At 50.3% G+C, this 26,206-nt stretch overlaps 2 protein-coding genes across 2 annotated transcripts in view; one reads left to right on the top strand and one right to left on the bottom strand.

Annotated features, from left to right (window-relative positions):
* Positions 1–26,206, bottom strand: part of LOC149359136 (uncharacterized) — a 114,469-nt gene that overhangs the window by 27,621 nt on the left and 60,642 nt on the right. The window lies entirely within an intron of this gene.
* LOC149359137 (uncharacterized) lies at positions 3,003–23,621 on the top strand. Its single transcript, XM_089568982.1, has 9 exons — positions 3,003–3,056; positions 4,188–4,299; positions 8,197–8,285; positions 9,667–9,774; positions 11,072–11,272; positions 18,299–18,394; positions 21,399–21,431; positions 21,991–22,044; positions 23,363–23,621. Exons 1-9 carry the CDS (start codon positions 3,006–3,008, stop codon positions 23,414–23,416), a joined length of 798 nt encoding a protein of 265 aa, XP_089425108.1. The 5' UTR covers positions 3,003–3,005; the 3' UTR covers positions 23,417–23,621.

The following is a 26,206-nucleotide window of genomic DNA, read 5'->3' as shown; positions in this document are numbered from 1 at the left end:
AGTTTTGCAAATAGATATTCGGGCGTCGGCTGTCGCCTTGCGCGTTCTCTTCGCTAGGCTTAGCAGCTGCTGCACATTTTTTTTTTTTTGGGTCGCAACAAACTTCGTTGGGTAGCGTTCCTCAAATTTTCTCGATTTCACGGTGGGAATATTCCGCTGCTGTTGCTCTCTCTCTAGAAATCACGAAAGTTAGTCTGGGCTCTGCAAGTAGCTGTCGCTGTAGAGAGTCGTTGCAGAGATCGCAGACCAACCTGTCTCGGAGCATGTCGCCCAGCGGTGAGCCGAAAGCGCAGTGTTCGGATAGTCGGCAAGTACCGCGACGCAGTCCGCAATGCTCTCCCTTGGACGGTGGTCACATTTCCCGAACTGAAGCCGTTGAATATGTATGACACGCAGCTTCGGACTGAATTGCTTAGAAGTTTAACCCGATGTCGTCGTAGTGCTTCTCTGAAGGCAGCGTCGATTAGCACAGCGAAAGGATTACAGCGTAGGTTGCTGCTCCACACATCGTGCAGAGCACAGCACGCTTCTGCTCACTCGATGCGACGCCATTAGCAGCAAAATAGAATTCCAACCTTTCTACGTCACACCGCACCGGAACGGGGGTCGAAGGCTTCAAAATTTCAGAGAGTGGGTGCCAATGCCAGTTGCAAAACGCTGTCGCCGTTCTGTTGGATCATTTTGCCGCGCGATGCCGTTCTGCTAAACCCTCGCCGCCCCTATATTGTGTGTTTGTCCTAGATAAGTATTCAAGTAAGACGCGTACCTAATCCACACACCGTGTTGAGCGTACTAACCCGCACAACACATCCGCACACCGTACAATCCACCCTTGGCACACGCCCCTGGTTATGTCCATGGTTACACAACACAAGGTCGTTTTTGCCTTTCGCCTCTGTCGAAACGCGGCTTCTTCGGCCGGGATCCGATCCCGCGTCCTTAGGCTCAGCATCTTAATGCCACTGCCACTGAGAACTCAAAGCGGGTATCGGCACTGTACCTATGTAACCTCAGATATTACTTCATACATATTTTGTCCAGTCATCCTCGATTTAACCTTGCGAAGGATCCTGCACCTAATCGCAGCTTGGAAAGGACGACTGCCGTCGTATGCAAGTCAAGAACGTGGTGGCAAATACCCCGAAAAGAAGACCCTCCAGCCGGTAGTGTCGACCAATTGTCAAGACGTAGTTATTCCTCCAGCACCTGTTAGTGTGACGTCACAGGGGACTGGCGGGTCAACTAAGCGGCACCTTTCCAAAGGGAAAGCGATAAATTCTTTAATCCTAGGGACGTTACTGAGCGACCTCTCAGCGTACTAGATCGAAAGAGCATAACGTCTACTTACTACAGTGCTCGTACGCAAAAGACCTTGGGCGGTGATGCGTCGCAAAAGAGAGGTAGCTTGGCCGGCTGTCGCTGCTTCTTCTGCTTCCCTCCGGAATGCACGCGCTGTCCTGACCCATGTTTACCCTCTTCCTCGTCTTACTGCTGACTGCGCACGTCCTTGCATTTTTTTTCGCTTGTAAAAGTGCCCCAAATCTACTGCTGGTCCGGCCAACGTTACTAGATTACTTCAGTTAATCTAGTAACGTTGGGTCAGGCCTACTAACAACATACAAAGCAGGAATTCGCTAGGCGGTGCGATGCATAATCTGCATGCGCTATGACAGACTCTATTCTGCGCTTTCATTTTATCACTACGGGTAAGGCTTATCTTTCTACTAAGAGATGCATCGTATGAATTCAGGCATTATGATGATCACGGATGTCATTCTTTTAACATTACAGGCTACCATTCCTTAAGAATGGTCTGTTCGTGATTACAACGCGGTACCCTATTGATACAGGCCAACCTCAACTTGTTCTCAGTGTCCCTTTAACGACTCGAAATTATCAAGTTTCGTCCTTTGCCGTCTCTGCAGAGCCATTGTTTTTGATAACGTATTTTGGCTTATCTGCGCTGCATTAGCCGAACCATCACGTGCTACGAGCTCGCTGTTAGACAAAGAGGAAGACGAAGCCAAAATTTCAAGACTGAACATCATTCCAACAGTTCACCGCCTGTGTCTTGGCCACTCCCCCGTAGTGGGTATGTGCCATTCTACTCGAGGCCAACCAACCAACCAACCTTTTCTCGTCGTAATTCTCCGCTGAACTTTTTCCACCTGGAAACGTTTTGGTAGGTCACTTTATTACCGTTTCGAAGCAGCGTGTTTCCGAAGATTTCAGTCGAGTTCATAAACCACAGAAATCGCTTTTCCCACCGACGCTCAAACCAGGAAACGTCCCACTACAGGTTTCACTGTGATCCGGAAGACATTTCCGCACCTTGTGAAATTTCTGTCGCGATTATTGCGTTCACTTTTGTCGCAGCACTCAATCTATTTGGTCTGAAAGCGCTGTTCTACGATGTTGCAGTGTGCACAAATTGACATGACAAAGGCAAGGTACCGCAGCGGTGGCCTAGTAGTTCAGCTTCCGCCTCGCATGTGGGAGGTGTGGGGTTCGATCCCCAGTGCCGCCGGGTACCCACCGGTGATGCAATAGGTACAAGCTTCCCCCGGCCAGGTGCTCGGCTTAAACAGGGTGAAATGCTCGGGATATGGGTCTTTGACTCCACCTTGGGGTGGTCGAAATTTCCGGAGCCCTCCACTACGGCGTCTCTCATAGCCTTAGTCGCTTTGGGACGTTAAACCCCATAAACCAAACCAAACCAAACCAAACGAAAATACCTTGTGTCATGACGCTCTTTGGCCGCAGATGCCCTTGCGTCATAAAAATCAATCATCAGAAATACGATATCCAGATCGTTATAACGTAATGTTTTCTTTAGAATAAGTTTACTTTGCAATTTCGGCCTGCTTTAATTAGTTCCTGATGGAATGAACAATGTGCCCCGTAGAAATGTTTTCAAAGTGCCCTTTGACATGCCTTCAGCGATGAAATACGCCAAAGTTATCCTTTATTAATTCTTTCCATTTGACTTTCAGGATCTTCATGACATGTGCACTGTCACTCTGAGGCAGAGCGCCATTTTTACCATCATCTGCATGGTAAGACGCCTGATCAGCTCTTTAGCACGTTTGTGCGAATACCGACTATACTACGTCCCTCACAACGGCAGGTATTCATGCTTTTTCGACTTAATTAAGAACGTTTTATAGCTCACATTTCGCATAGAAGGGACATTTGGCGGTGGGATTTTTTCGTTACGACTTTTAGGGGCGGCATTTTTCTGTTCTGGCCAGAATTGATTGGAAGTACGCCTGATTTGAAACATTGAAAGCGTCTTCAAGATCTGGGCCGCTACGCGAGTTTGCCGCTGGAGTCGAGCGGCGCTGGACTGGTTGGCAACGGCGCCCGCGACAGTACGCGAAGTGGAGAAGGCGGCCGAACGCGTTGCTAAGGCAGAAGAAAGAAAAAAGGAGACACCGGATTAAAGATGTATACGACCTAATCGAGAAATAATGGTTCAGAGTCTATGGCTGTGCATGTTTCACTCTTTGTTTCTGCTTGAGATAGACGCTACTGTTGTCTGTTTTCTGAACTCCGTAAATTAAGGATATTTTGTATATGTACAGAGTTGGTCAAAAGTTCCCAGGCCACATGGTCCGCTTTTCATCGGTATATCCTGGCACTTAAGATTCCGGTAAAGCTATCAAGGTTCTCAGATGGTAGAACGATCCTTCTTCTATTCTCTACAGATATTTTGAGCTTCGAGGGTATCTCAACTGACCGACTATGCTGGTCAAAAGCAAACCCTGTGGCCTTGGAACTTTTGACTGACCATGTACGTCCTTTAATTACATTTTCGTGCACTTACTCGTAATTCTAAAGTTTCTGAACGCAATATTCATTTCCCTTGTCGCTTGAGTTCTGCTATTATTCAGGAGATTTGGTCGCTTATCTGATAAATTCCATGATTCCATGACCTTTTGATTCTCTTTAAAATGGGCCTAAACTTAGCTTCGGCTGGTGGCCCAACAATTGCTTGCATGTACTTGTACAACTGTTGCAATGAAATTATCATGATGATGATGACCTGTCCAACTATGTACAGTCGTAGGTAAAGGTAAGAGCACACCCTCGTTTCCCGAAGCTTGCCGCTCTGCATGGGCTCACCCCCTGACGAAGTGCACTGGGCCGAGGCCCAGGACGCAATTGCGTTAACTGCTCCATTTCAGGCCCTGAACGGCTACAACTTGGCCTACGTGCTCATTCCCGAGATCAGGCGCTTCCTGCTGAGCCAGCCGTGGTTCGCCTACATCCCGGACGTGCACAACGTGACCAAGTTCGGTGCGTTGGTTCATCGTGCGCATGAACGCCTTGGCGAGAAATGCTTGCGTGAGCTTGGGTGCGGAATTAGGTTTCTACCTGCGCGTAGCGAAGTATTGCACTATACGGAACAAGGACGGCAGCAACAGCAGTATCGGTGCCGAAGGATCCTGCTCATCTGCGCCGGATTTCCGCCCCGGATTTCCAGGCGAACGCCCTAGTTCGAGAAGGGTCGATTGCAGAAGCGCTCCTGCGCACCGACGCGGGTGCATATTCAGTAAGCACAGTTGCGCTGCCAAACAACCATGCTTCATTGCTCACCACATGCGCTCACTTGCAATGCAAAATCTCAAATTTCGATTCGTTTCTTATCTGGGCGGAGAAGGCGTTGACTCGCGGCGGTTCAGAGATAATGAGGCATCCCTGAGATTCTAACTTTTGTCGTCGATGTTGAAAAGCCCGCTTTAAGTTTTTGTAGGGAAATAACGACCAGTTAAACGTTTTTGTAGCGGTCTCTGTTCGTGTCTTCTCCTGGTTTCTCCCCCCCCCCCCCCCCCCCCCCCACTTCCCGGAAATTGAGCTAACCTAACCTCCTTCCCAAAATTTTCTTTGCAGAGCTCAGGCTGGGCATGCACTGCCCTGCAGCCCCCCCTACCCTTCCCCTCCCCCTAGAAAAAAGAGATAACAAAGACATTACCTAGGGCACTTCCGGAAAAAAAAGAAATCCCGGCTACGTCCCCGTCTTGAGGCACGTGGCGCGTAAGATTGCGGAACTTTTCTGAGGTCGACGTGTCTGCGCACGGCGCTTGCAAGTCGATGGCAAATGGGTGATTGAGTGATTGATTGATTCATTGATTGATCAATTGACTGATTGATCCATTGATTGATCAATTGATCAATTGATTGATTGATTGATTGATTGATTGATTGATTGATTGATTGATTGATTGATTGATTGATTGATTGATTGATTGATTGACAATGTGCCAGGGCAACAGTGCGGCCTATGACGCATACTGTAGCGGACGCACTTTTTCTTGCTTTCTGAATACCTGGGATTATTTAACGAGCGTCGTAATCTGGTACACGAGCGGTTTTTGCATTTCGCATTCACTAAAACGCGACCGCCGCGGCCGAAGCAGAAACCGCGAATTCATACTGAGCAACGGAACGCTGTAACCGCTGAGCCACCAACGCGGGCCCGGACAGCACGAAGGGATGACAGTGAGTATGGTTCATTAACCGTTGATCCACTGCGGCTCGCAACCGTAATGAGTGCAGGACTGCTGCGACCGAGCTCGAGCTCGAACTTGGGCGGGGGGGGGGGCACTTTTTAATGAACACTGGAGGAGACGTCAGACTGGTAACTCACCTGCCAGGATCCTTCAGACGACGTAGAGTAGGTTCAAACCGAGGAAATGCACACAAAAACACAAAACCATGATAATATCGCTATAAAGGAAGTGAGAAAAAGAGCTTTTACATAAATGGCTCACACATGCGAACAGACTTTTACGCGGAAGACAAACCTACGTGAGACATGTAAGCTATCGGCAGCAGGTTGATGCCCGACAGCATTGTAATTTTTTTTTAGTGCAAAAGCACTAATCCAGAGATTCAGAGCATAGCAAAATCATCTCTTGCCAGCTGCAAGTCCGAGAAGCGCGCGTGCTCCGATGATGATGATTATTATGGTGACCTCAGGCTTAATGGCACATACCCACGGCGGGGTATTGGCCAGGGTGCATAGCGGATCTGTCTCGTGGCACGGCCCGCTCATCGTCGTCTTCTACGGAGCACAAATAATCCGTGCTTTCGCACTGATTCAAATGTAGTAAACATTCTCTGTGAATTCAAGGAGAGGGCTGAGTCGGACTGGTTGGTTCATGTTGAATGGTACGGCAAAACAGCGCTGACGGACGGGACGGAAGAAGACGAGACAGACACATGCGCTGAACTAACAACCAAATGGTTTGTTGCGAAAGAGGGGGGCAATATAAAGCATAGAAGGGAAGAAAAAATGTGTCTGCGCATGTGTCTGTCTCATCTTCTTCCGTCCCGTCCGTCAGCGCTGTTTTGTCGTACCATTCTTTGTGACTCAATAAATAAATAAATAAATAAATAAATAAATAAATAAATAAATAAATCGATCGATCGTTCAATCAAGCAATCAATCAATCAAGCAATCAATAAGCAGACAAGGGAATGGAAGGAGGTGCTCACTCAGTCTCTTTGTCTGTCTGTCTGTCTGTCTGTCTGTCTGTCTGTCTGTCTGTCTGTCTGTCTGTCTGTCTGTCTGTCTGTCTGTCTGTCTGTCTGTCTGTCTGTCTGTCTGTCTGTCTGTCTGTCTGTCTGTCTGTCTGTCTGTCTGTCTGTCTGTCTGTCTGTCTGTCTGTCTGTCTGTCTGTCTGTCTGTCTGTCTGTCTGTCTGTCTGTCTGTCTGTCTGTCTGTCTGTCTGTCTGTCTGTCTGTCTGTCTGTCTGTCTGTCTGTCTGTCTGTCTGTCTGTCTGTCTGTCTGTCTGTCTGTCTGTCTGTCTGTCTGTCTGTCTGTCTGTCTGTCTGTCTGTCTGTCTGTCTGTCTGTCTGTCTGTCTGTCTGTCTGTCTGTCTGTCTGTCTGTCTGTCTGTCTGTCTGTCTGTCTGTCTGTCTGTCTGTCTGTCTGTCTGTCTGTCTGTCTGTCTGTCTGTCTGTCTGTCTGTCTGTCTGTCTGTCTGTCTGTCTGTCTGTCTGTCTGTCTGTCTGTCTGTCTGTCTGTCTGTCTGTCTGTCTGTCTGTCTGTCTGTCTGTCTGTCTGTCTGTCTGTCTGTCTGTCTGTCTGTCTGTCTGTCTGTCTGTCTGTCTGTCTGTCTGTCTGTCTGTCTGTCTGTCTGTCTGTCTGTCTGTCTGTCTGTCTGTCTGTCTGTCTGTCTGTCTGTCTGTCTGTCTGTCTGTCTGTCTGTCTGTCTGTCTGTCTGTCTGTCTGTCTGTCTGTCTGTCTGTCTGTCTGTCTGTCTGTCTGTCTGTCTGTCTGTCTGTCTGTCTGTCTGTCTGTCTGTCTGTCTGTCTGTCTGTCCGTCCGTCCGTCCGTCCGTCCGTCCGTCCGTCCGTCCGTCCGTCCGTCCGTCCGTCCGTCCGTCCGTCCGTCCGTCCGTCCGTCCGTCCGTCCGTCCGTCCGTCCGTCCGTCCGTCCGTCCGTCCGTCCGTCCGTCCGTCCGTCCGTCCGTCCGTCCGTCCGTCCGTCCGTCCGTCCGTCCGTCCGTCCGTCCGTCCGTCCGTCCGTCCGTCCGTCCGTCCGTCCGTCCGTCCGTCCGTCCGTCCGTCCGTCCGTCCGTCCGTCCGTCCGTCCGTCCGTCCGTCCGTCCGTCCGTCCGTCCGTCCGTCCGTCCGTCCGTCCGTCCGTCCGTCCGTCCGTCCGTCCGTCCGTCCGTCCGTCCGTCCGTCCGTCCGTCCGTCCGTCCGTCCGTCCGTCCGTCCGTCCGTCCGTCCGTCCGTCCGTCCGTCCGTCCGTCCGTCCGTCCGTCCGTCCGTCCGTCCGTCCGTCCGTCCGTCCGTCCGTCCGTCCGTCCGTCCGTCCGTCCGTCCGTCCGTCCGTCCGTCCGTCCGTCCGTCCGTCCGTCCGTCCGTCCGTCCGTCCGTCCGTCCGTCCGTCCGTCCGTCCGTCCGTCCGTCCGTCCGTCCGTCCGTCCGTCCGTCCGTCCGTCCCTCTGTCTGTCTGTCCGTCGGTCGGTCGGTCGGTCGGTCGGTCGGTCGGTCGGTCGGTCGGTCGGTCGGTCGGTCGCACTTTGATCTCAGATTTGATAATCAATCACCCACGAACTTATCGCTGTTATTTCAATATTACTAAAATGGAAATTTGGCTTTTTTCATTATGACCTGCAGAAAAAACGCAATGATGCGGGACTTATATTTATACGGCCTCACTACACGCTTTCTTGCAGTGGGTCCGGAGGGGTCGAAAAACATCATGCTTGTCCTGGCTGGGGGAAGCCTCATCTTCGACGCGGTCATGTTTGTCGCTTGCTGTATTGTGAGTATACCGCAGCACCAATGCAAAATTAACATCGTATTTTCTCACGGCAACTTTCGAAGTTACAGAGGAACGTATCTGAAGGATTGCCGCTACAGAGGCGAGCGCAGTGCCGTTTGCAGCGCAGCTATATTGAAAGCAGATACTGAAATTAGTAGTTTTGTTTGGATCCGTGCTCCTGAGCCCTTTTGCAATACTCTTGAGCTGGGGCCGGCAGTACTTAAGAAAACTGGTGACGTCCACAGCGCCTGTAGGACACATCTTTAGTTGCCGTTGCCCCTTTCGAAAGGGCTCGCTCTCTTTGTAAAAGCTTTACTAAAGCTTGAAGTCAAGGGTCTGGGGGAATCCCGTCTGGTCGGGATGGTACATGATGAAAATAGATGGCACAGACCAAAAGAACGGAGGAGAAAGGACGTTTCGGCTCCTCCATGGGAGCCGTGTTCGCAATTTATCGAAGCTGTCGCTTTGATAAACCCAAAGACGATTACTGATTAGGTATGTACGCGCTTGCATTTTGTGCATCTGAGGCACGCGTTTACATGGATTAGTTTGCACATGAGTGTTTTTCACGATAGCAGAGGTTATGTCAGATAAAGCAATAGTATGGGCTAGTTCGTAATTCATAGGGCAAAAAATAGCCCACAAATCGACGGAGACCGACTATAAGACACCTTAAGCGCTTGCAGAGCCTTGTCTTCAGGTGTACTTGTCTATTTGTGAGCTGTTCAGTAAAGGAATATGCTGCAAGGAAAATGCATCAGTGTATACTGTGGTACGTTTAGTTGTTTCACACTTTAAGAGGTCACGCTGGGATTGTAAATAAGAGAAACGTCCGGTAATTCGGAATGCTGAGAAGAACAGGATATATGAGTTTCCTTGAATGCATTGACCAGAGGGTCATCGAAATCATGAGATGCAATGCACTGGACATGAAAAGGTAAAGTATATGGGCGACGATTAGCAAATCATTGAAGCCTGCCGACTAGCTAACCGTTAATTTGTCTCACGCCGATGATGATGATGGTAGTTATTATCATGATGTTTATGATGACGTCACTACTGGCCATACTGGCCTGCACTGCACAAATTCTGGGGTAGGGTGTTGATGAGTGTGTGTTTGTAGGGAGGGGAGGGGGGAGAAGCAGGACGAAGGGCAGTTTCGGAGTACCAAGACCGCAGTACGACCCGTCCATTCAAGAAACAGCATAAGCAGGAGCAGCTGAGACATGAGACCGTCCTTGCAGTCACCTTCAAAATCGGAGTACAGATTCATTCTTAGCCACTGTCTGATACAAATGGTTCATTGAGGTCTGGGTGAACCCAGTTCCTTTAGGACTTAGCATCAGCGTCTCACTGCCGATATTTTCATGCCTGCCCACAGAAGAGTCCGAACCTGCTGGATTTCGGACGCCTATGGCATTACTTGGACCTTAACGCTGACGTCCTGGTCGGCTTGGCATCGGCCAATTACACGCGACCGACGGTTATCGTAAGTCCACCTGCTTCGCAGTATCCTGGCCAGTTTCTCACACATGGCATGCAATATCTATAGCGCTGGACTAAAAACGGATTAGAAACTGACCTAAGCGATAAGATATATGAGGAATAGAATAAAACATTTCAACGCACTAAAACATTTTGTATATCATATAGTTTGGAACTCCATGGCACTTACAAAACTGCAGCTTTCAGGGAACTGTGAATTAATTTGAGGTTCAAAATGAACAGCGATCCGTTTAGCTGTATGGAAGAGAAAACGTCTGTTTTCACATGCTGTGAAAGGCAGGTACAGCCGGCCAAATCTTTAGCTGGCGTGCGCGACGGCCGCTTTTTCTGCGCTCGTGCGCTTTGTGACCAAGCAAACTTGGGGAAAGCTCAATATTAAGCAGGGGTTTAGTGAACCTCTGCTTAAATTTGATATCTTAGCAAGTTTGCGACGTCATAAGCTGCAGGAGCACGGAAAAAGCGACCGTCGCGCACGCCAGCTAAAGATTTGGCCGGCTGTACTCGCTCAAACGAGCCAATTGAGGATGCAAAGCCAGAATACAATTATGGGAGTGTGTTTACGTATGATGGTTGGTAGCCACGGTGAATCAGTGGTTACGATGCTCGGCTGCTGTCCTGAAAGACGCGGGTTCGATCCCGGCCGCGGCGGTCGAATTTCGATGGAGGCGCAATTCTAGAGGCCCGTGTACTGTGCGATGTCAGTGCACGTTAAAGAACCCCAGGTGGTCTAAATTTCTGGAGCCCTTCACTACGGCGTCTCTCATAGCATGAGTCGCTTTGGGACATTAAACACCATAAACCAAACCAACCAACCGACAGTTAGTACGTGGGACTGAACGTCCAGAAGCATCACGTGGTATAAAGAGGCGCCATTGTAGAGGACTTCGGACCATCTGCGACCACCTGCGGTCCTTCCGGATGTTGACATAGCGCAGAACAGACCCTTATACGCCAAGAGCCGTTTTACTGAACGCCCCGCCTCACCCCGAGCCAAGCTTCAGCGTAAGCCGGCAACACAGCCGGCGCGATGACCCATCTACCACCCCGTGGTTTTGTCTTTATGTTGCTTACTCATGAAATGTGAATTAAAGACTTTGACTAATTCTAGACGTATATTAATGGAACCTGTTTTGGAGCTGTTCTCACCGAACTGGACATGGGGGTAAAGGGCAATACAAAGTAAAAGGCAATGTTCCTAGTTAGCTTCTTTTCATAAGCGTTCATACAGTTGTGCGGATGCACATCCTGACACGTGCCTCACATGTGCTTTTGTGTTACAGTTACGAAATGAAGTGGTAATCAAAAAGCAACCGACGAAGTCGGCCCCTCAGTCTGCCCCTGCGCAGCCAGTCGTTTGCTCGGATGCGGAACTATGCTCCGGCGCTGCTGCAGCTCCCGATATGGTCCGGAGCTACGAGGCAGAGGAGAGCTCTGCAAGCATCAATAGCAGCTGGCTGTCTGTAGGGACGCAAGGCGACGTGGTCAGTTTCTTCCCATTTTGTTCCTTTTTGCAACCGTTTTACAGCGCCAGCATCAGTGGAATCTACGGGCGCGAGACGGCGGCTTCCGCAAACGCACTGTTCTCACGCGCTCAGGAGTAAATGACACAAGAGTGGAAGCTGGCGGTGGTGAAAACTTTTATATTGTAAAAAAGAGTTTGGGAGCCACAGAGTGGCCCCGCTACATGGTCGGCGTCCCTAGTCCGGGACACCGCACGACGAGGCCCCGTCTCTCGCCCGTTTCACCAGAGCCCTTTGGGACTCAAGCGAGGAGCAGTTGAGGAGGGCAGTCTCCCATGCCTCTCTGGAAGGGGTAGGGGAAGGGGGGAGGTGGGGATTTTGAGTACATGCCCACACCATGTGGAAGATATCACAGGTCTCCCCACAGTGTGGGCATCGCCCATCCGTGTTAGGATCGTAATGTTTTATTATTGCAGGACAGAGTAGAGTACCTGTCTGCAGGCGCCTTAAAGTTCGCTCCTCCGTCTTACTCAGCCCTTTTGCAGGGGCCGGGAAAAGGCGGTGGTTGTCGCTATAATGTGTTAATATTTCCCTGAATCGCAGCAGCGGCTGGTTAGTCTCCGAGCCAGAAGAGCTGGGATGAGGAGCCCGGTGAGTAAGCGCTCGGGCAGCCGCGTCAGCGGCCTCATTACCTCGTAAGCCCTGGTGGCCAGGAGCCCAAATGATTCGTTTGGGTGTTGGATCAGTGGCAGTCCGTCGTAGAATACAAGCAGCTAAGGGGGAGATCTCCCCTGCCAAGTAATGTTCACATGCTTTTCGGGAGTCCGTGATGATTATTCTCGAATTGGCGTGGGCGGCAGCAAGCGCTATCGCTACTTCCTCGGCCCGCATTGAATTCGGGGCTCGAAAGGAAAGTCCATCAACGTGCATTTCCTGGTGAACGACAGCGGCCGAGTAAAATCCCGTGGGTGATGGCCCTGCTACGTCTACATAATATACACCGGGTCGGGAGCCGTGTTGTCTCTCAAGAGCCCGAGCCCGCGCTTGTCGTCTGTTTTCATGCATGTCGGTGTCCATGTTACGGGGGAGCGGGGAGACCCAGAGCATATGGCGCCATAGTACTGGGATACGCTCCGCCTCCTCTGGAGTGCAGTCGTGTTGGATGTGTAAGCGGTTTAGCAGGCGGCGCCCAGGAGCCGTCTGCGTGAGCCGCGTGTATTGGTTCACGAGGTGGGCCTCCCGCAGCTCCTGGTAGGAGTTTAGCACCCCCAATGCCTTGAGTTTGGCATTAGAGGTAGCCACCGGGAGATCCAGGGCTCGCTTAGTTGCCTTGCGGATGATGGCGTCTATTCGCGCCTCGTCTTGCTTAGTAGTGCGGAGATATGGCACGGCGTAGAGGATCCGGCTAGTCACGAAGGCATAGACGAGCCGAAGCGCGTCCCTGCCCCGCAGACCACCCCGCTTGTTGGAAACGCGGCGGATCATGCGCCCTACCTGTTCGCCTACTCTCTTGAGTTTCGCAATAGTGGAGTCCGGTCTGAGTCTGTGGTGAATGAAAAGGCCCAGAATACGGAGCTCCTCCACCTCTCTAATAGGACCTCCTGACAGAGAGATGTGTATTGCTGTCCTATCCTTTGGGTTCGCTCTGACATGCAGAAGCTCTGATTTCGCTGGAGCACATTGGAGCCCACAGTCATTAGCATACGAATCGACTATGGAAGCAGCCTGCTGAAGGCGGTCCTCCATGTCTCCAAGGCTCCCCTGAGTGGTCCAAATTGTAATATCATCTGCATATAACGCGTGTTGAACGCCTTCCACCCGGGCCAATTGGCTTGGGAGGCGCATCATAGCAATGTTGAACAGGAGCGGTGATAACACTGCTCCCTGAGGGGTACCCCGTGTTCCCATCATGTAAGGGCCGTATTCCTCGCCCTCAATCCGAAGAAAGGCCTGGCGATTAGACAAGAAATCTCTTACATACGCGTAGGTCCTAGCCCCACAATCGGTAGAACTCAAGTTGGCCAGGATGCTTCCGTGTTTCACATTGTCGAAAGCCCCTTTCAGATCAAGGGCGAGGATGGCTTTGTCATTGTGTTGCATAGTTGTGGGTCGTATTACATCCCTGTGCAGCTGGAGAAGGACATCCTGTGCAGACATGTGAGGGCGAAACCCGAACATGGTGACTGCAAAGAAGCCCTTACTCTCCAGGTATGGAGAGAGGCGATCCCGTACCATCGTCTCCATAAGCTTGCCCGCGCATGAGGTCAGTGATATGGGCCTCAGGTTGTCCGTATTCACGGCCTTACCTGTTTTAGGGATAAACGTCACAAGTGACGTTTTCCACTCGGGAGGGAGTGGACGCCCGTCCCAGATCTGGTTGATGTATTCTAATAAATGAAGGTAGGCTGAGTCCGGTAGGTTCGCCAACAGGTTCACTGTTAAGTGGTCCCGTCCCGGAGCCGTACCCCGGCGCATTTTTGCTAAGGCCGCCTTAAGGTCGTGCAACTCAAAAGGGGCATCGAGTGTTTCATTAGGCCTGCCAGAGTACATGTACTGTTGCCCAGGCGGGTCCTCCATACGACAGAGATATCTGTCGCACAGAGTGTCCGCAAGTTGCGCCGTCGTACCTTGATACCCTTGCAGAGCCCGCCGGAGCTGCTTTTGCGTCTCCCCTCTCGTTTGGGAGGGGTCGATTAGACTGCGAAAGAGACGCCACGTCCCCTTCGAGCTCATCTGATGAGCTGCGGCGTCGCAGCGTGCTATCCAATTTGAATCTGAGAGCTCGGCAGCATACGCTGCAGCCTGCTCTGTGAGTTTGGCTATGCGGTCGCGTAATTTGCGATTAGTTTTCTGCTTTTTCCACCGTTTAGTTAAGCTCCGGCGCGCCTCCCACAAATGCAGGAGGTGGGTGTCCACTGCGGGGATCTCTTCGGTGGTTTGTAGTGTTGTGACGTGTTGTTTCTGAATGTTGTATATGTGGTTAGCCCATTCCGCGTAGCCGCCGGAAAATAGTACGGGAGGGATAGTGTGATTCCGGAATTTGTGCCAATCGGTCAGCTTGGCCTGACCCCATTTTTTGCGCGCTGCCTTTGCCTCGAGTGTAATCCGGAGAAGGAGGTGATCGCTGCCTAGAGAATCTCCCAAGTTCTCCCATGCAGCCGCTCTAGCATTTTTAACGAGAGAAAGGTCTGGACACGTGTCGCGGGTTACCGAATTCCCCACTCGAGTGGGATACGCCGGGTCCGTGAGCAACGTGAGGCTGAGGGTGGAGATGAGCTCCGCCAGCTTACGTCCTCTTGCCTGTTCGAAGTGGTAGCCCCAATGAAGGCTGGGAGCATTGAAGTCTCCAACGATCACTAGAGGCTCTTTGGCTGCCAATTTTATCGCGCGAAGGAAGATTTCATTGAAAGTTACGCGCGGCTTACGCGGAGGGCAGTATATGTTGAGGATATTTATTGACGGGTCGCGGCGTCTGAGAGGCAATACTCGGACCATTGTATATTCTTGCTCGGTACTCAAGTCTAAGTCGACCTGAACCACGGTGTAAGCCTTATTCACCAGGATGCACGTAGAGGGGCCCCCCTGAAAGGTGCTGTAGCCTGATAATTTAGCGTCTATGCCGGGCTCCTGTAGGGCAATGAGCGCCGGCATGTCACCTAGGGACTGCAGGTAAAGCTGGAGGTGTGACCGCTTTTTCCAAGATCTGAAACCCCTGCAGTTCCATTGGATGATCTGGAATTTTTCAAAGTTTTTAGAATTCCTATTACATCTGCTAGCCATCTTGTCGTATTTATTTAAGGGTGATCGGAATAGCTCTGGCCGGAAGCCGGCGCAACCCCAGTGAGGGGCCGCACCGACCCACCAGCTGCCGAGCCTGAACCATGTTCCTCCGCTGCCTGACGGAAGGCTGTCTTACGTTTGAGGTGATGGGATTCGCAGCTTGTGGCGTTCTTAATTTGGGTGCTGACCCAGGGCTGCACGGCTTTAAGGACCGAGTCAGTGACCTGGGCCATAAGGTCGGGAAGTGCTTGCGTTAAAGCTGCCTTGAACATATCCTGGAAGGACTCGCTGACTGCTGACATGATTTGGTTCGGGAGGGCCGCCACTTGCTCCTCCAGTTGCTCGGTTTGGCGCTGCAGTGCCTCTAGGCCGGCGACGCGACCAGCTGATCCAACTACCGTGTCCCCGCTCTGCCGCGAGACGCTAGTGAGGCAAGATGTTACGGATGATCCGTCATCCTCGTCGTCTGGCTCAGCTTCTTGCATTGGTTCAGATGACCCGGCCTGTTTGGCCTCTAATTCCTGAATTTTGCGCGCTAGAATTTGGTTCTGGCGCCTGAGCTCCTCTACTTGCTGCTGTAGGGCGGTTTCGGTAGGGGAGGGACGGGTAGGGGAGGGACGGGTAGTGGGCCCGGAGACTGCCCTACTCCAACTGCTCACCTGTGGTTGGACGGGTGCCAAGGGCGGGAAGTCCCTGGCGTTGAGGACCGGGGGCGCCGCCTGGGTCGCGGACTTGACAGGTTTCGATGGCCCGGTTTTGGCCTTGGTTTCCTGATCGGCTGACGCTTTCTTGGCCTTGGGCGGAGGAGCCTGCTTGGGCCCCGTCTTTGTCTTCGGTTTGGATCCTGATGGGGAGCTGGGTTTGATGGGTTTCCGGAACCGCCCGGCACAGCCAGGAGCTCCGGTAGGGTGGCCGCCTCCGCAGATGAGGCAGCTCGGAACGCAGTCATGTTCCGCCGGGCCGTCAGGAGTGGCATCGGGAACCTGGACTCCGCAGCGTTTGCAGCGCCCCGGCTGCGGTCGCGGGCACGCATCGGCCCGATGGCCCACTGTGCCACAGCGGTGGCATGCAGGCACTGTTTTCTTGTACAGGCGAACAGGGAGCCGTTCGTAGCTGTACAACACCGTCCGTGGCACCTTAGTCCCCGCGAAGGTGATCACCGCAACCGGGGTTCCCCCCAGCTTGCGCACAGACACCACATTTGGTTCCGCACAGAGTTTTCTTTTAACGGTTTCAGACGTTTCGTCAGGCGAAACACTCACGACGCCGCGACAGAACGCACCGGAGAGTTTGGGGTGTCCCCGGAACGGTAGCTCGCGTTCCCCAACCCGCAGCACAACATCCCGGAGTAGCTTCTCCGCGGCGTCGACTGATTTCAACGCACATACCAGCACGTTTTGGTCCCAAACAGGCCACACCGCAAGTCCTGCATTTGCGTCGTCCCCGAGGATGCTGCGGATTGCAGCGCCGGCTTGTCCGGGACCAAAAGTTGCTCTGAGGTCGACCGTGTTTCGCGGTTTCAGCACCACGACGATGTCGTCTTTTTCGATACGCGGCGTGTTCTGCGGCCGCCACCGGAGTTGCCTGGAGCGCTTCGAGGTTGCGTTCGTAGAGCTAGCCGGCGCCTGTTGCTGGGTGGCACCAGCACCAGCGTCCCTCGATGCCGCCGCCGCGTTCTTCTTTCCGCGCCAGACGCGGACCATATCTTCAAGGTAATCGTCCTCGGTTGGTAGAGGATCCTCGCCTTGAGTAGTACCCTCGGATTGGTTTGTATCCATTGTTACGATCCGCAAGGACTGTGGGTCGTACCCGGTGACGTGATTTGGAGCCGCCGAGGCCGAGGGATCGCCGACCGGGGCCATCGCAGGCCCCGGCGCCGTTAGGCTTAGCACCACCGCGGCGTGACGAAAGCTTCAAATGACCGAAAAGTGGTCGAAAATTGGCCCCACCTTAACAAACGTGGTGTAGACGGGTGCCGCTGAGGTTCCTGGAGACGATAATACCAGGCTTGCAGGGGAAAAAGTTGGTGTATCGCAATTGATTGCGATTTGTCACGGAGCCGACGCGGTATGCGACCGCTCCCGTCACCGACGCTAGCGCCCCCCTCAGCTGGCGGTGCGCGCTCGTAGATTTCACTACATAGCCTCAGAAAGCTCTCCCCTAATTCTGAAGCGAAAGCTTCGCTACGCTAGGTAAAGCCAGTTTTGCGGTGACCGCAAGTTTGACCTTCAAATGTTGTCAGGGTGGAACCAGCGGAACGCAGACGCAGGACAAGAAAAAGGAGGTACACACACCACACCGCTGGACTTGCAACTGATTTATTTCCAAGAAAACCACCACATTTAAATGTTTCCATGTTTCCCTACGCTCCTGACCTTCAAATGACCTTCATAACCAAAGCTCATGCCACGTTGCCATATGTGGTCCACCAAGGTGCCACACCACAAGTTCAAGGTCGAAAGTTCATTGACCTTCGAGGAATGCATAGTCGCGAACAAGCGACGGCAAATCAGATGAACACGTGACCGATTGACGTCATGATCACGCGATGGAAGCTGCCGATGTGACGTCAAGCCGCGAGTGTAATCACCCATACGACGTCATGAGACATTAGAAAAAAAAGCAGAAGAAAATTGCGGTCTAGGTGGGAATCAAACCCGCGCCGCCGGCGTACGAGACGATATGACAGGATGACGCAAAATTTAGAGAGAGGGGAGACGTCACACCCGAGCAGAGTCACAATCGCTGCCACGGGCACAGATGATGCGGACGAAAGATGGATGGAGACGCGCGGCGCAAAATCGCGCCTGCCCAAGCGCCGACGCAGGTGTGAACAGCAGGTGCGGTGGAAATCCCAGCGATGCCACCCCTGGTTGACCTCAGTGTGGTGGCAGTGTTCCCGAATACACCAAAATTTTGAGCAACAGTTCGTCGTACAGCATCTCCGGGTGTCATAGCATTTCGCTTTGTATACTATAGCTTACGTGTTTTAGTCAAGTTAGAGGCTAGCTTGTGACAGGGGTTCGGACCGATGACATATGCATGTTCAGTTGCGTGCGATAATGCACGGTTGAGGCGTCCCCCGATATATCGAGATTTGAAAGCCACTGCGCCCTTTCCTTTCCTCAAAACACGTGTATCTTTCGCATTCCTCCACGTAAGCTACACCGTGACGTAAGCAAACTTAAGTGCCCTTAATTTTTTTTATGGTCATTTTGTAGGGGTCAGCACAAGCCCGCATTTTCAATCCCGTTCTGTGCGATGCAGGGATCTGTCGGTGAGCAAGTGACCGTTCCTGGTGACTCGGAGAAAGGGGTGCTGCAGTATCAGCAAAAGCCTACAGATGTTCCCGCTCCTACAAAGGTGAATATAAGCGTCATTAGGTGGCAATGCCCACTCGTTAAAACTGAACGCCTGTGACACAGCGGTTCGAGCACAAAAGAAAAAAAACTTAAGTGGGGGGTTCTTTCTTGACCACATCCCCAAAGTAGAAAATTCGATAGCATTTAGGTTGCCTGCTGTGGTGTCTGCAGTGAGTGTTTAATGCTTAATGCCACGGTGGGAAGGTGGCAATTTCTTTGAATTTTGCAGTGGTTGGCAGTTTGCTCACAACCCAGTGGGCAGGTTGCATGGTGGGAAAGTTGCGATGACGTCACAAGGTTGCGTGACCCCTCGACCAATCAGGGCATTTCATGACAGAGAGTGCCAGAATTTTTTTTTTAAGACGGAAACAGCATGTTATGTAAAATATGAGAAAGGCTCGCCGGTCGAAAGAAACTCATACACCGCCGTGACCAAGTGTCCCAAGCATTCTGAAGGGTCCGAAGCAACACTAATGACAGGACCCGGTACGTCCGTCATTTGCGTTGGTCTTTTAGCGCTTCTCCTTTCGCGCATTGTTCATTACGAATAACGTTTTTCATCAATTACATATACATGCTGTACTAAGAGTTCTGCTACAGTGTTCAGTGTTACGGCTGCAATGGCCATCCGTGGCGTTCGTATTTGAAACAACAGCGAAATGCGAAGACTGCCGCCTGCCGACATAGTATTCCAATTCATCCTGAGCCTTTCACTGCGGTGTCTCTCGCAACATAAAAAAATATAGGTATACGCGAAGATGGACCGAAGAGTACGGGGCGCTTCACTTGCGCGTCCGTGCCGTGATGACAATTTCGTCGTTTCAGAGGCTAAGGGTTGAAACCTGCTTTCGATGATCCCTGCGGTCATCTTTGTTACTACCGGGAATGAGCTTTCATTCCCCATGAAATACAAGGAGCGGATCAGGGGTGGATTTATGGGTCTCTTTTGGAGAGGGCGGTTGAAAGGGGGAGGTATTACTAGAACCTTGCATTTCTTGGGAGTTGTTTTGTCGGGAAAGAATGGAGTTAAGCATCTTTTTTTTTGTTTTTTTTTTGCTAGAGGAAGGGGCTTTATCGGATGACTGGCGACAAAAACGTGCACAAAATTTATCGCCCCATATCACTTCTACAGCATGCATGCAACATCCTAGAATATATTATTCTCAAGAATTTATCTACCTTTCTCGATAAACATAACGTATTACTGAAAGTTCAACATGTCTTTAGGAAACGGTATTCGACATGTACACAGCTAGTAGGGACAATTAATGATTTTTCAGAAACAATTAACGAAGGGAAACAAACTGATTCAATGCTTCAAGCATTTCGCAGGATTTTCGACATGGTTTCACATAGAAAGTTAATGTATAAATTAAGCTCTGTACTAAGAAAGGATAAGCTAACAGCCTGGATCAAGGTTTACTTGTCAAACAGGCGCCAGTTCTTTGCCCCTAAACCGTGCTATTTCACGCAGCATTCTGTTAGAGCCTGGAGTCACCGAAATGTTCTTTGACCACTTTCATCCCATTTACTGATTCGTCCGCGATCTCTCTGTCCATATTAAGTTATATGCTAATGATTGTGTCCTTTACGAAAAAATCAAGATCAAATGAGGATAATGACTTACAGATGTTAGTGGAGGATAGAAGAAATGGTGATAAATTTTGATAAGACAGTGTATATGAGAATATCGCTTAAAAATGAACCTCTCCTTTTCCAGTATAGTACTAGTAATGATCCGCTTTCTGAGGTAACACGTCGCCATTTTCTCGGCCTCTGGATTTGCAATAATCTTGGCTGCATACATGTGACACACGTCTTGCACGTACCGTCTTTGTCAAAAGTAACCAGGCTGCATGGTTTCTTCTAACTTGTATAGTGGTGTCCTTGTGGCTTTCCTAAAAATCAAACGGTGTTGGAAGGTAAGAAGACCCCCAGTCTTTACCTTTAACGACCATTTCAGCTTCAGGGAAGCTGTGAGGGCTCCACTGTACGAGCTAGAAACAAACCATGCAGCCTGGTTACTTTTGACAAAGGATGCACATGTGTGAACTTGGAGTTTGAGCCTATGCATTGTGAGTGTTCGCGGCTGCATGTTACACTGGCTAGCAAAAAGGTTATCACCAGCGAGCGATCACCCGAACGAAGTAATCGTAACTCGTGGCGCTGCGGTTCACGAAGACGCTGATAACAAGAGCGCCAGGCCTTCCCCACTCCTCAATCTTGCAGATGGTTCAGCAGAAAGTCATCGTCTGCCAAGAATTTGTTTTTCGCCGCGCTAGTCATCGTTCGCTTGTGCTACTCCTTTTTATTCGCCACTGAACAAGAATAGTTCCAATGTTAGAGAAAAAAAAACTGTGGGATGATCAGACATCTGACGCGAAAATTTTGCGAAATGAGTTGGATTTATCCTCAATGACTGTTCTGATGCTGCTGCTCTAATGAACGCTTTTACTATAAGATGAGGCTCATTGTAAAATTTTCTTGAGAGTGGACAAAAATTTTTCTGGAGAGTGAAAGTAGGTGGATTGTGTGGTGGGTGGCCCTTCTGACGGATGAGGGCGGCCGAAGGGAATCGAGGGTGGCGATGGGTGGATGGGCACCTCCGTAGCTCTACGGGGTGCGTTGGGGTAGTGGCTAGTGGGTAGTGATTCTTGAGGTTTTAAGCTCCGCTCTCCCAAGCTACAGAGAGAAGCCAGAATTTTCACAATGCCACCCTGGTGTTGCTTTCACGGCAATATGCGTGAGCTGTAGGTGTGTGTCTCTATGTGTAGTGATTAGCTGGGTAGCAGCGATCGTAGGTAACGTCCCCGTGTGTGAGAAAGTGTGTAAGGCTTACTGGAAAGAGGACAACTCGTATAGTGACTTAATGACTTGAGAGTTCAGCAGAGCTGGATGTCGTGGGAGCGATAAGGATGAACAGCATAACGAACTGTTCGAAAGATGTCATGCTTTGATTACCAAATAACCGCTGCTTAACATTTTTTATCGTTTATCATTCGCAGATCAATCCCTACAAGGTCCTTTTAGAACCACCCGTGAGTATCTGCATTCAATATAGACCTGTCAGAAGCCGGAAAGAATGATGCCGCACGTTACATAGAAGCTGAGAGGGACCTCATCGTAAGCAACAAGCTAATGAAGATTTGGCATACAATATTTTAGTCTTAACTTTGTCAGTCATGTTATCGCGGCCCCTTACGTCACCTCTGATGTTCGGTGGTTGTCGGCCTTCCATTAGATTACCCAAATCCTATTTATTTTTAAGGAGGTGCGTACAGCAGCAACAGTTTAGATCTATCCTCTTCATATTTCCTCTAGACATAGCCATAGAGCATCAACTTCTTGGCATAGTAGTCGTCAACGTTACAAGACTTCAAATACCGACACACCGACATAGTTTTGTTTTACCTTTAAGTGTATCTCAGTAATAGTAAGGCAAGCGCTGAATTAATGAAACATAAAAATTGCACCGTACATACGCAGTCTTTAGACCCCCTTGCCCGTAGTATCGATAACGGAATGCATTTCGCTGCCGGTGACCTATAAAGGGAACTCATTTCTCTCTCTCTCTCTTTCTCCTTTTGGGTGGCGCAGACGGTGCGTCAACTTCTACACTTCGTCTATGTTTCCGTTCGGGCTTGGATGAAGGTAAGCCAAATGGTTTAATTACCGCTCATTGAGCGAAAAGATTTTCGCACGGCGGCCAGAGAGGCCTGCGCAATAGGGAGAGTGACGCTGTCTATATTTCGTCGTACCTGGAAATCTCGCTATCGCTTTCATTTTGCCGTCTGCAAATCAGGTATCCGAGAAGCAAGCGGAAGTTTCCCTTGCTCGAAAACAGGTTTTATTTTCCTTTCGGTCGTTCGTAACAACAACAACACAAAAAAAAAAAAACTTGCCACCATTCGTGTTGCCACACTGTTACGAAGCTTCCGCCGTGTGGCGCGTGAGGCAGGCCCGGCTTCGAAGCCGCCTGACGTCACACAGGTGACTCTTTGGCTCACTTAAGTCGCTCTGACGTCACCAGTTAACTGCACGTCACCGTGTATGAGCGCAAAATGCCACTGGAGTGCCTTCCTCCGACACCACGCTTCCCGAACTGTTTCTCAAGCTGCGGTAATAAGGGGGAGGGCCGGAAGTTAGAGACTCAGCTGAAATACACTGCCTTGCGCAGTATGGGGCATTCTTGCTAGGCACTCAGCAGCAAATTATAACCGATCGCCACGGACTCACGGTTAATCCGGATTAACCACAACGCCATGACAATCGGTCGACGCCACTGGCTGGAGGGTCTCCTTTGAGGGGCATTTGCCGCTTCGTTAAGGAGTTGTACTTGTATGTGACTCTTACAGTATGTCGTCGATATGTTTTGACTGTTGCACATTTATCCTCCATGTTTCTTACGAACACGCAAGGACGACACTGCCAATTGTAGAGGTGTGAAGCGCTTATAATCATGGACACAAGAGTATGGATCGCGCGTCCATGCTTACACTTACGTGACGAGTTATTTAGTGAAAATTATCCGTGTTTGATACTTATGCATGTAAATGACGCCTAGGCAGTTGCTCGTAAGGCATAATAAGAATAAAACAGCGCACCTACGCAAGGACGAGGGAAGAAGAGACTATACGCAGCGCTGTCTCTACTCTCTTCTTCCATCGTCCTTGGGCAGGTACGCTGCTTTAGCCTTGTGATGTCGTACCAACTAGCCCAGCATTCTGGGTTGTTGAATAAAGGCAACAAACATTTGTTCCTGCTACGCAACGCAAGGAAAAAGTTGGAAAGTTGAATCGTGGTCCGTATTATTCTCTCCGCAACTGTACGAAACAGAAATAAATTATTAAATAGACTAAACAAGTAAAATAGGACAGGGCAAAATAAAAATGAGGGTGCAAAAGACAACTGAACAATGTCAAGGAGCAGACGTATAAGCGCTTCAACACCTGTTTCTTTCCTTTTGCAGTTCGAGATGCTGTGGATGTATGGCATTTTCGTCCACCATTACACGAATGTTTGACTGGCCAGAGAGGTATTCTCTCAACCCGTGCGTCGTGAGATACTTGGTTCGTTTTGTTGACAATGAATAAATGCATCGCTTTTTCCATGTTCGCTTTTAGCGCGTGAGGCAACATGCTAACTAGCACGCATTCTGCAAACGATGTCTATATACAGGTTGCTGAAGAACAAAATACGTGGGATGCCTGTAGTATGTCAGCTTGTAAAAACGCACATAATTATTGGCATTACTGAAATTTCAATTTCCACTATGTATACATTGTTGTAAAATTAAATAAACATATGTTTTAATGAATTTTGAATGTCTTTTACTCATGCCAGACTTCCCCAGGTAGAGTTTAAATAATGACATGAGATTTTATATATTCACTGTTATCTCATGCGAAGCTCAGCTTCCCTCTTCAATGCCCAACTTCACGCACTGACGATTTCCTCTGTCTGTTGTAAGCGTTGAGTCAAAAATCAGACATCGTTGAAAGCAGTTCTTACCACGCTTCATCGTCTTGTATATTTTTTTGTAACAGAATGCGGGGACACTTCGACGTACATTTGTGCAATGCGCTCTATAGCTTGCCACTTTTACTTTCGGTCAAGGGCTCTACCACTGCTGAAATAATGTTTCAAGATGACCCCTGTGGGAGATGCTTATCAGCTCACACTCGTCTTGTGAGTGCGCGCAAGTAAGGAATTATGCACATGACTCATGTCCGCGTCGCCCATTGCCAAGCCCGGGTCCGCGTTCATCTCCGTGGGTTGAGGGTCCTTTCCCACGGCGGTGAGGAAGAGGTGTATGGGGGTGTCCCTAGAGGACTCCGTTCTTCCCAGGCATAACTCAGCCCCCCCCCCCCCCCCCCCCCCCCGGCTCCGACATGTGGGTACATGTTTCGGAGAAGTGAGCGGCATTGCGTTGTGTCGGACGCATGTGATGCAGTTGCATTCTGTGTGTTCTAGCGTGGGCACACGAAGCCACACACTAAGATACTAAGATACTTGTGTACAGAGAACAAAGCGCCTGTCTAGAACATTTCTGGGCGTGTTTTGGGCTGAACACGCGACAACATTTTGTTAAAAATGGTCTGGATGTAAGCATGTGCTGTTGAATTCTTAGGATTTCATCGTCATATTTTGCCTACCTGGTCGCAGCGGCTTTGAGAGCTGCGGAACACGCAGTTCGGTCGTTCTAGGCGTGTGTTTCGTCTTCTGTATGTTGTGTGGTGAAGACAACGGGCAATTGAATGTGTTCATGTTTGTCTCTGGAGCGCAGCGGGCTTTCGCGGGACAGAGTGGAGAGAAGCCTGTGTGAGGATTATGAATGAATGAATGAATGAATGAATGAATGAATGAATGAATGAATGAATGAATGAATGAATGAATGAATGAATGAATGAATGAAAAACTTTTATTGCTCAGGCGAGGTCTTAGCGAGTTTGGTGGGTAGATGTGAAGGTGAAGGTTGCGCAAATACGGGACGAACCACAAAGAAGAGACGCGGGACACACACAGGCGCACTGTTCTTCACAACAACATGTACCAACTAGGCCCAAGCGAAGTTTTATTGGTGGGTAGAGCCCCTAGTCCAGGGCTCCTGCGGCTGCTATGGTGATAGAGGCCCTGTCGATCAGTCTTCATTGATCTTCCGGGTGATTGCTGGGCAGCGATGCTTCGCAGGATGCTTCGTTCTCGCAGGAGAGCTCGGCCCCCATATTGTCCTTGTGACAGCGCCTAAAAATGAACTCTTCATTCCCTGTGACTTTTTCATGTAAGCAGCACGGCTCTTACGACTAATCCTAGATCGAAGCAATGGTGCCGTCGATGAATTCAGCGGTCTTATTGCTCGGAAGGTGCGGCTGTCCGGTCGAGGTCTCAGAGTGAAATCCGGAGAAGGTTAACAAGTTGTTCTGAAGCTCCTTCTGGAGTGGTCTAAAAGGTGGGAAGTTTCACAGAACGGTAGTAAAGCCCCGAAAACCACAAGTGTGTGTGCGTGGCCAGTGACGTCCATGACGGCCCCGACGACGAGGCGGAGGATGATGATGATGACCGCGTTCCGAGTGGCACCTCCTCTCAGCGGCTCAGACGTATTCCGCTGGTGAACTTGGCTAGCGGTGAGTCAGCAACAAAAATTGTGTCTCTGGTATCATGAACCACATCTGTATGAGCAATGCGAGCAGACTTGCCTAGTTAACGACCTCGCCGAGCTCGTCAGCGAGCCCAGTGATAACTCGCATCGCGCGTTCTGCACCAGTCGTGTCCTTACTGTTGCAAACGTGCAGGTTCAAGGAGAAACCAATGTGGTAGGGCCTTACTCGAGGCAGTTGTCTCCATCGAGGATAGATCACCTTCAGCACGCGCCACTCGTATTCTCTGCGTCGATTGGGCTCGACGTGATGCCTCTCCCGGTCGCGGCGAGCGTGGCCCGCGCAGAAAGCGATCCATCACAGAAAGAGATGACTCGAAATACGATCCCCTCGGGGAAAAGCCACCGATGGAAACAAGTGCGAGCGCAGGCGGTGTGTAACAAAACGCACCCTTTTATTTTCGCGTCAACGACTGATCGAGTTGAGAAGTAAGGTATGTGTTGTGAAGGCACGATGAGAATCGTTATCCGCAAGTTTGCCGGTTCATGAATTCGTTCTTCCATTAATGTGCATGTTGTTTCAGTCTGTTTCATTACCTCGTTTTTTTAACGTTTAATTCTTAACGCCATGCATGCAAGTATTATTACAAATCATGTACAACCCTGAGGAAAAGTAAATAGCCCTTCAGAATAGTTCTTTCCAAGGGCGGTTCCAAT

The sequence above is a fragment of the Amblyomma mixtum genome, chromosome 2 (assembly GCF_055824585.1).
Source record: "Amblyomma mixtum isolate Tamu chromosome 2, ASM5582458v1, whole genome shotgun sequence".
Classification (NCBI taxonomy): Eukaryota; Metazoa; Arthropoda; class Arachnida; order Ixodida; family Ixodidae; genus Amblyomma; species Amblyomma mixtum.
This window is presented reverse-complemented; position numbering and strand designations above follow the sequence as displayed.

Excerpts from the sequence above, each read along its gene's own strand:
- LOC149359137 (XM_089568982.1), top strand. The coding sequence starts at position 3,006 with ATGTGCACTGTCACTCTGAGGCAGAGCGCCATTTTTACCATCATCTGC. Across the intron at positions 11,273-18,298 it reads TAGGGACGCAAGGCGACGTG|GGATCTGTCGGTGAGCAAGT; the intron begins GTCAGTTTCTTC and ends TGTGCGATGCAG. Across the intron at positions 18,395-21,398 it reads ATGTTCCCGCTCCTACAAAG|ATCAATCCCTACAAGGTCCT; the intron begins GTGAATATAAGC and ends TATCATTCGCAG.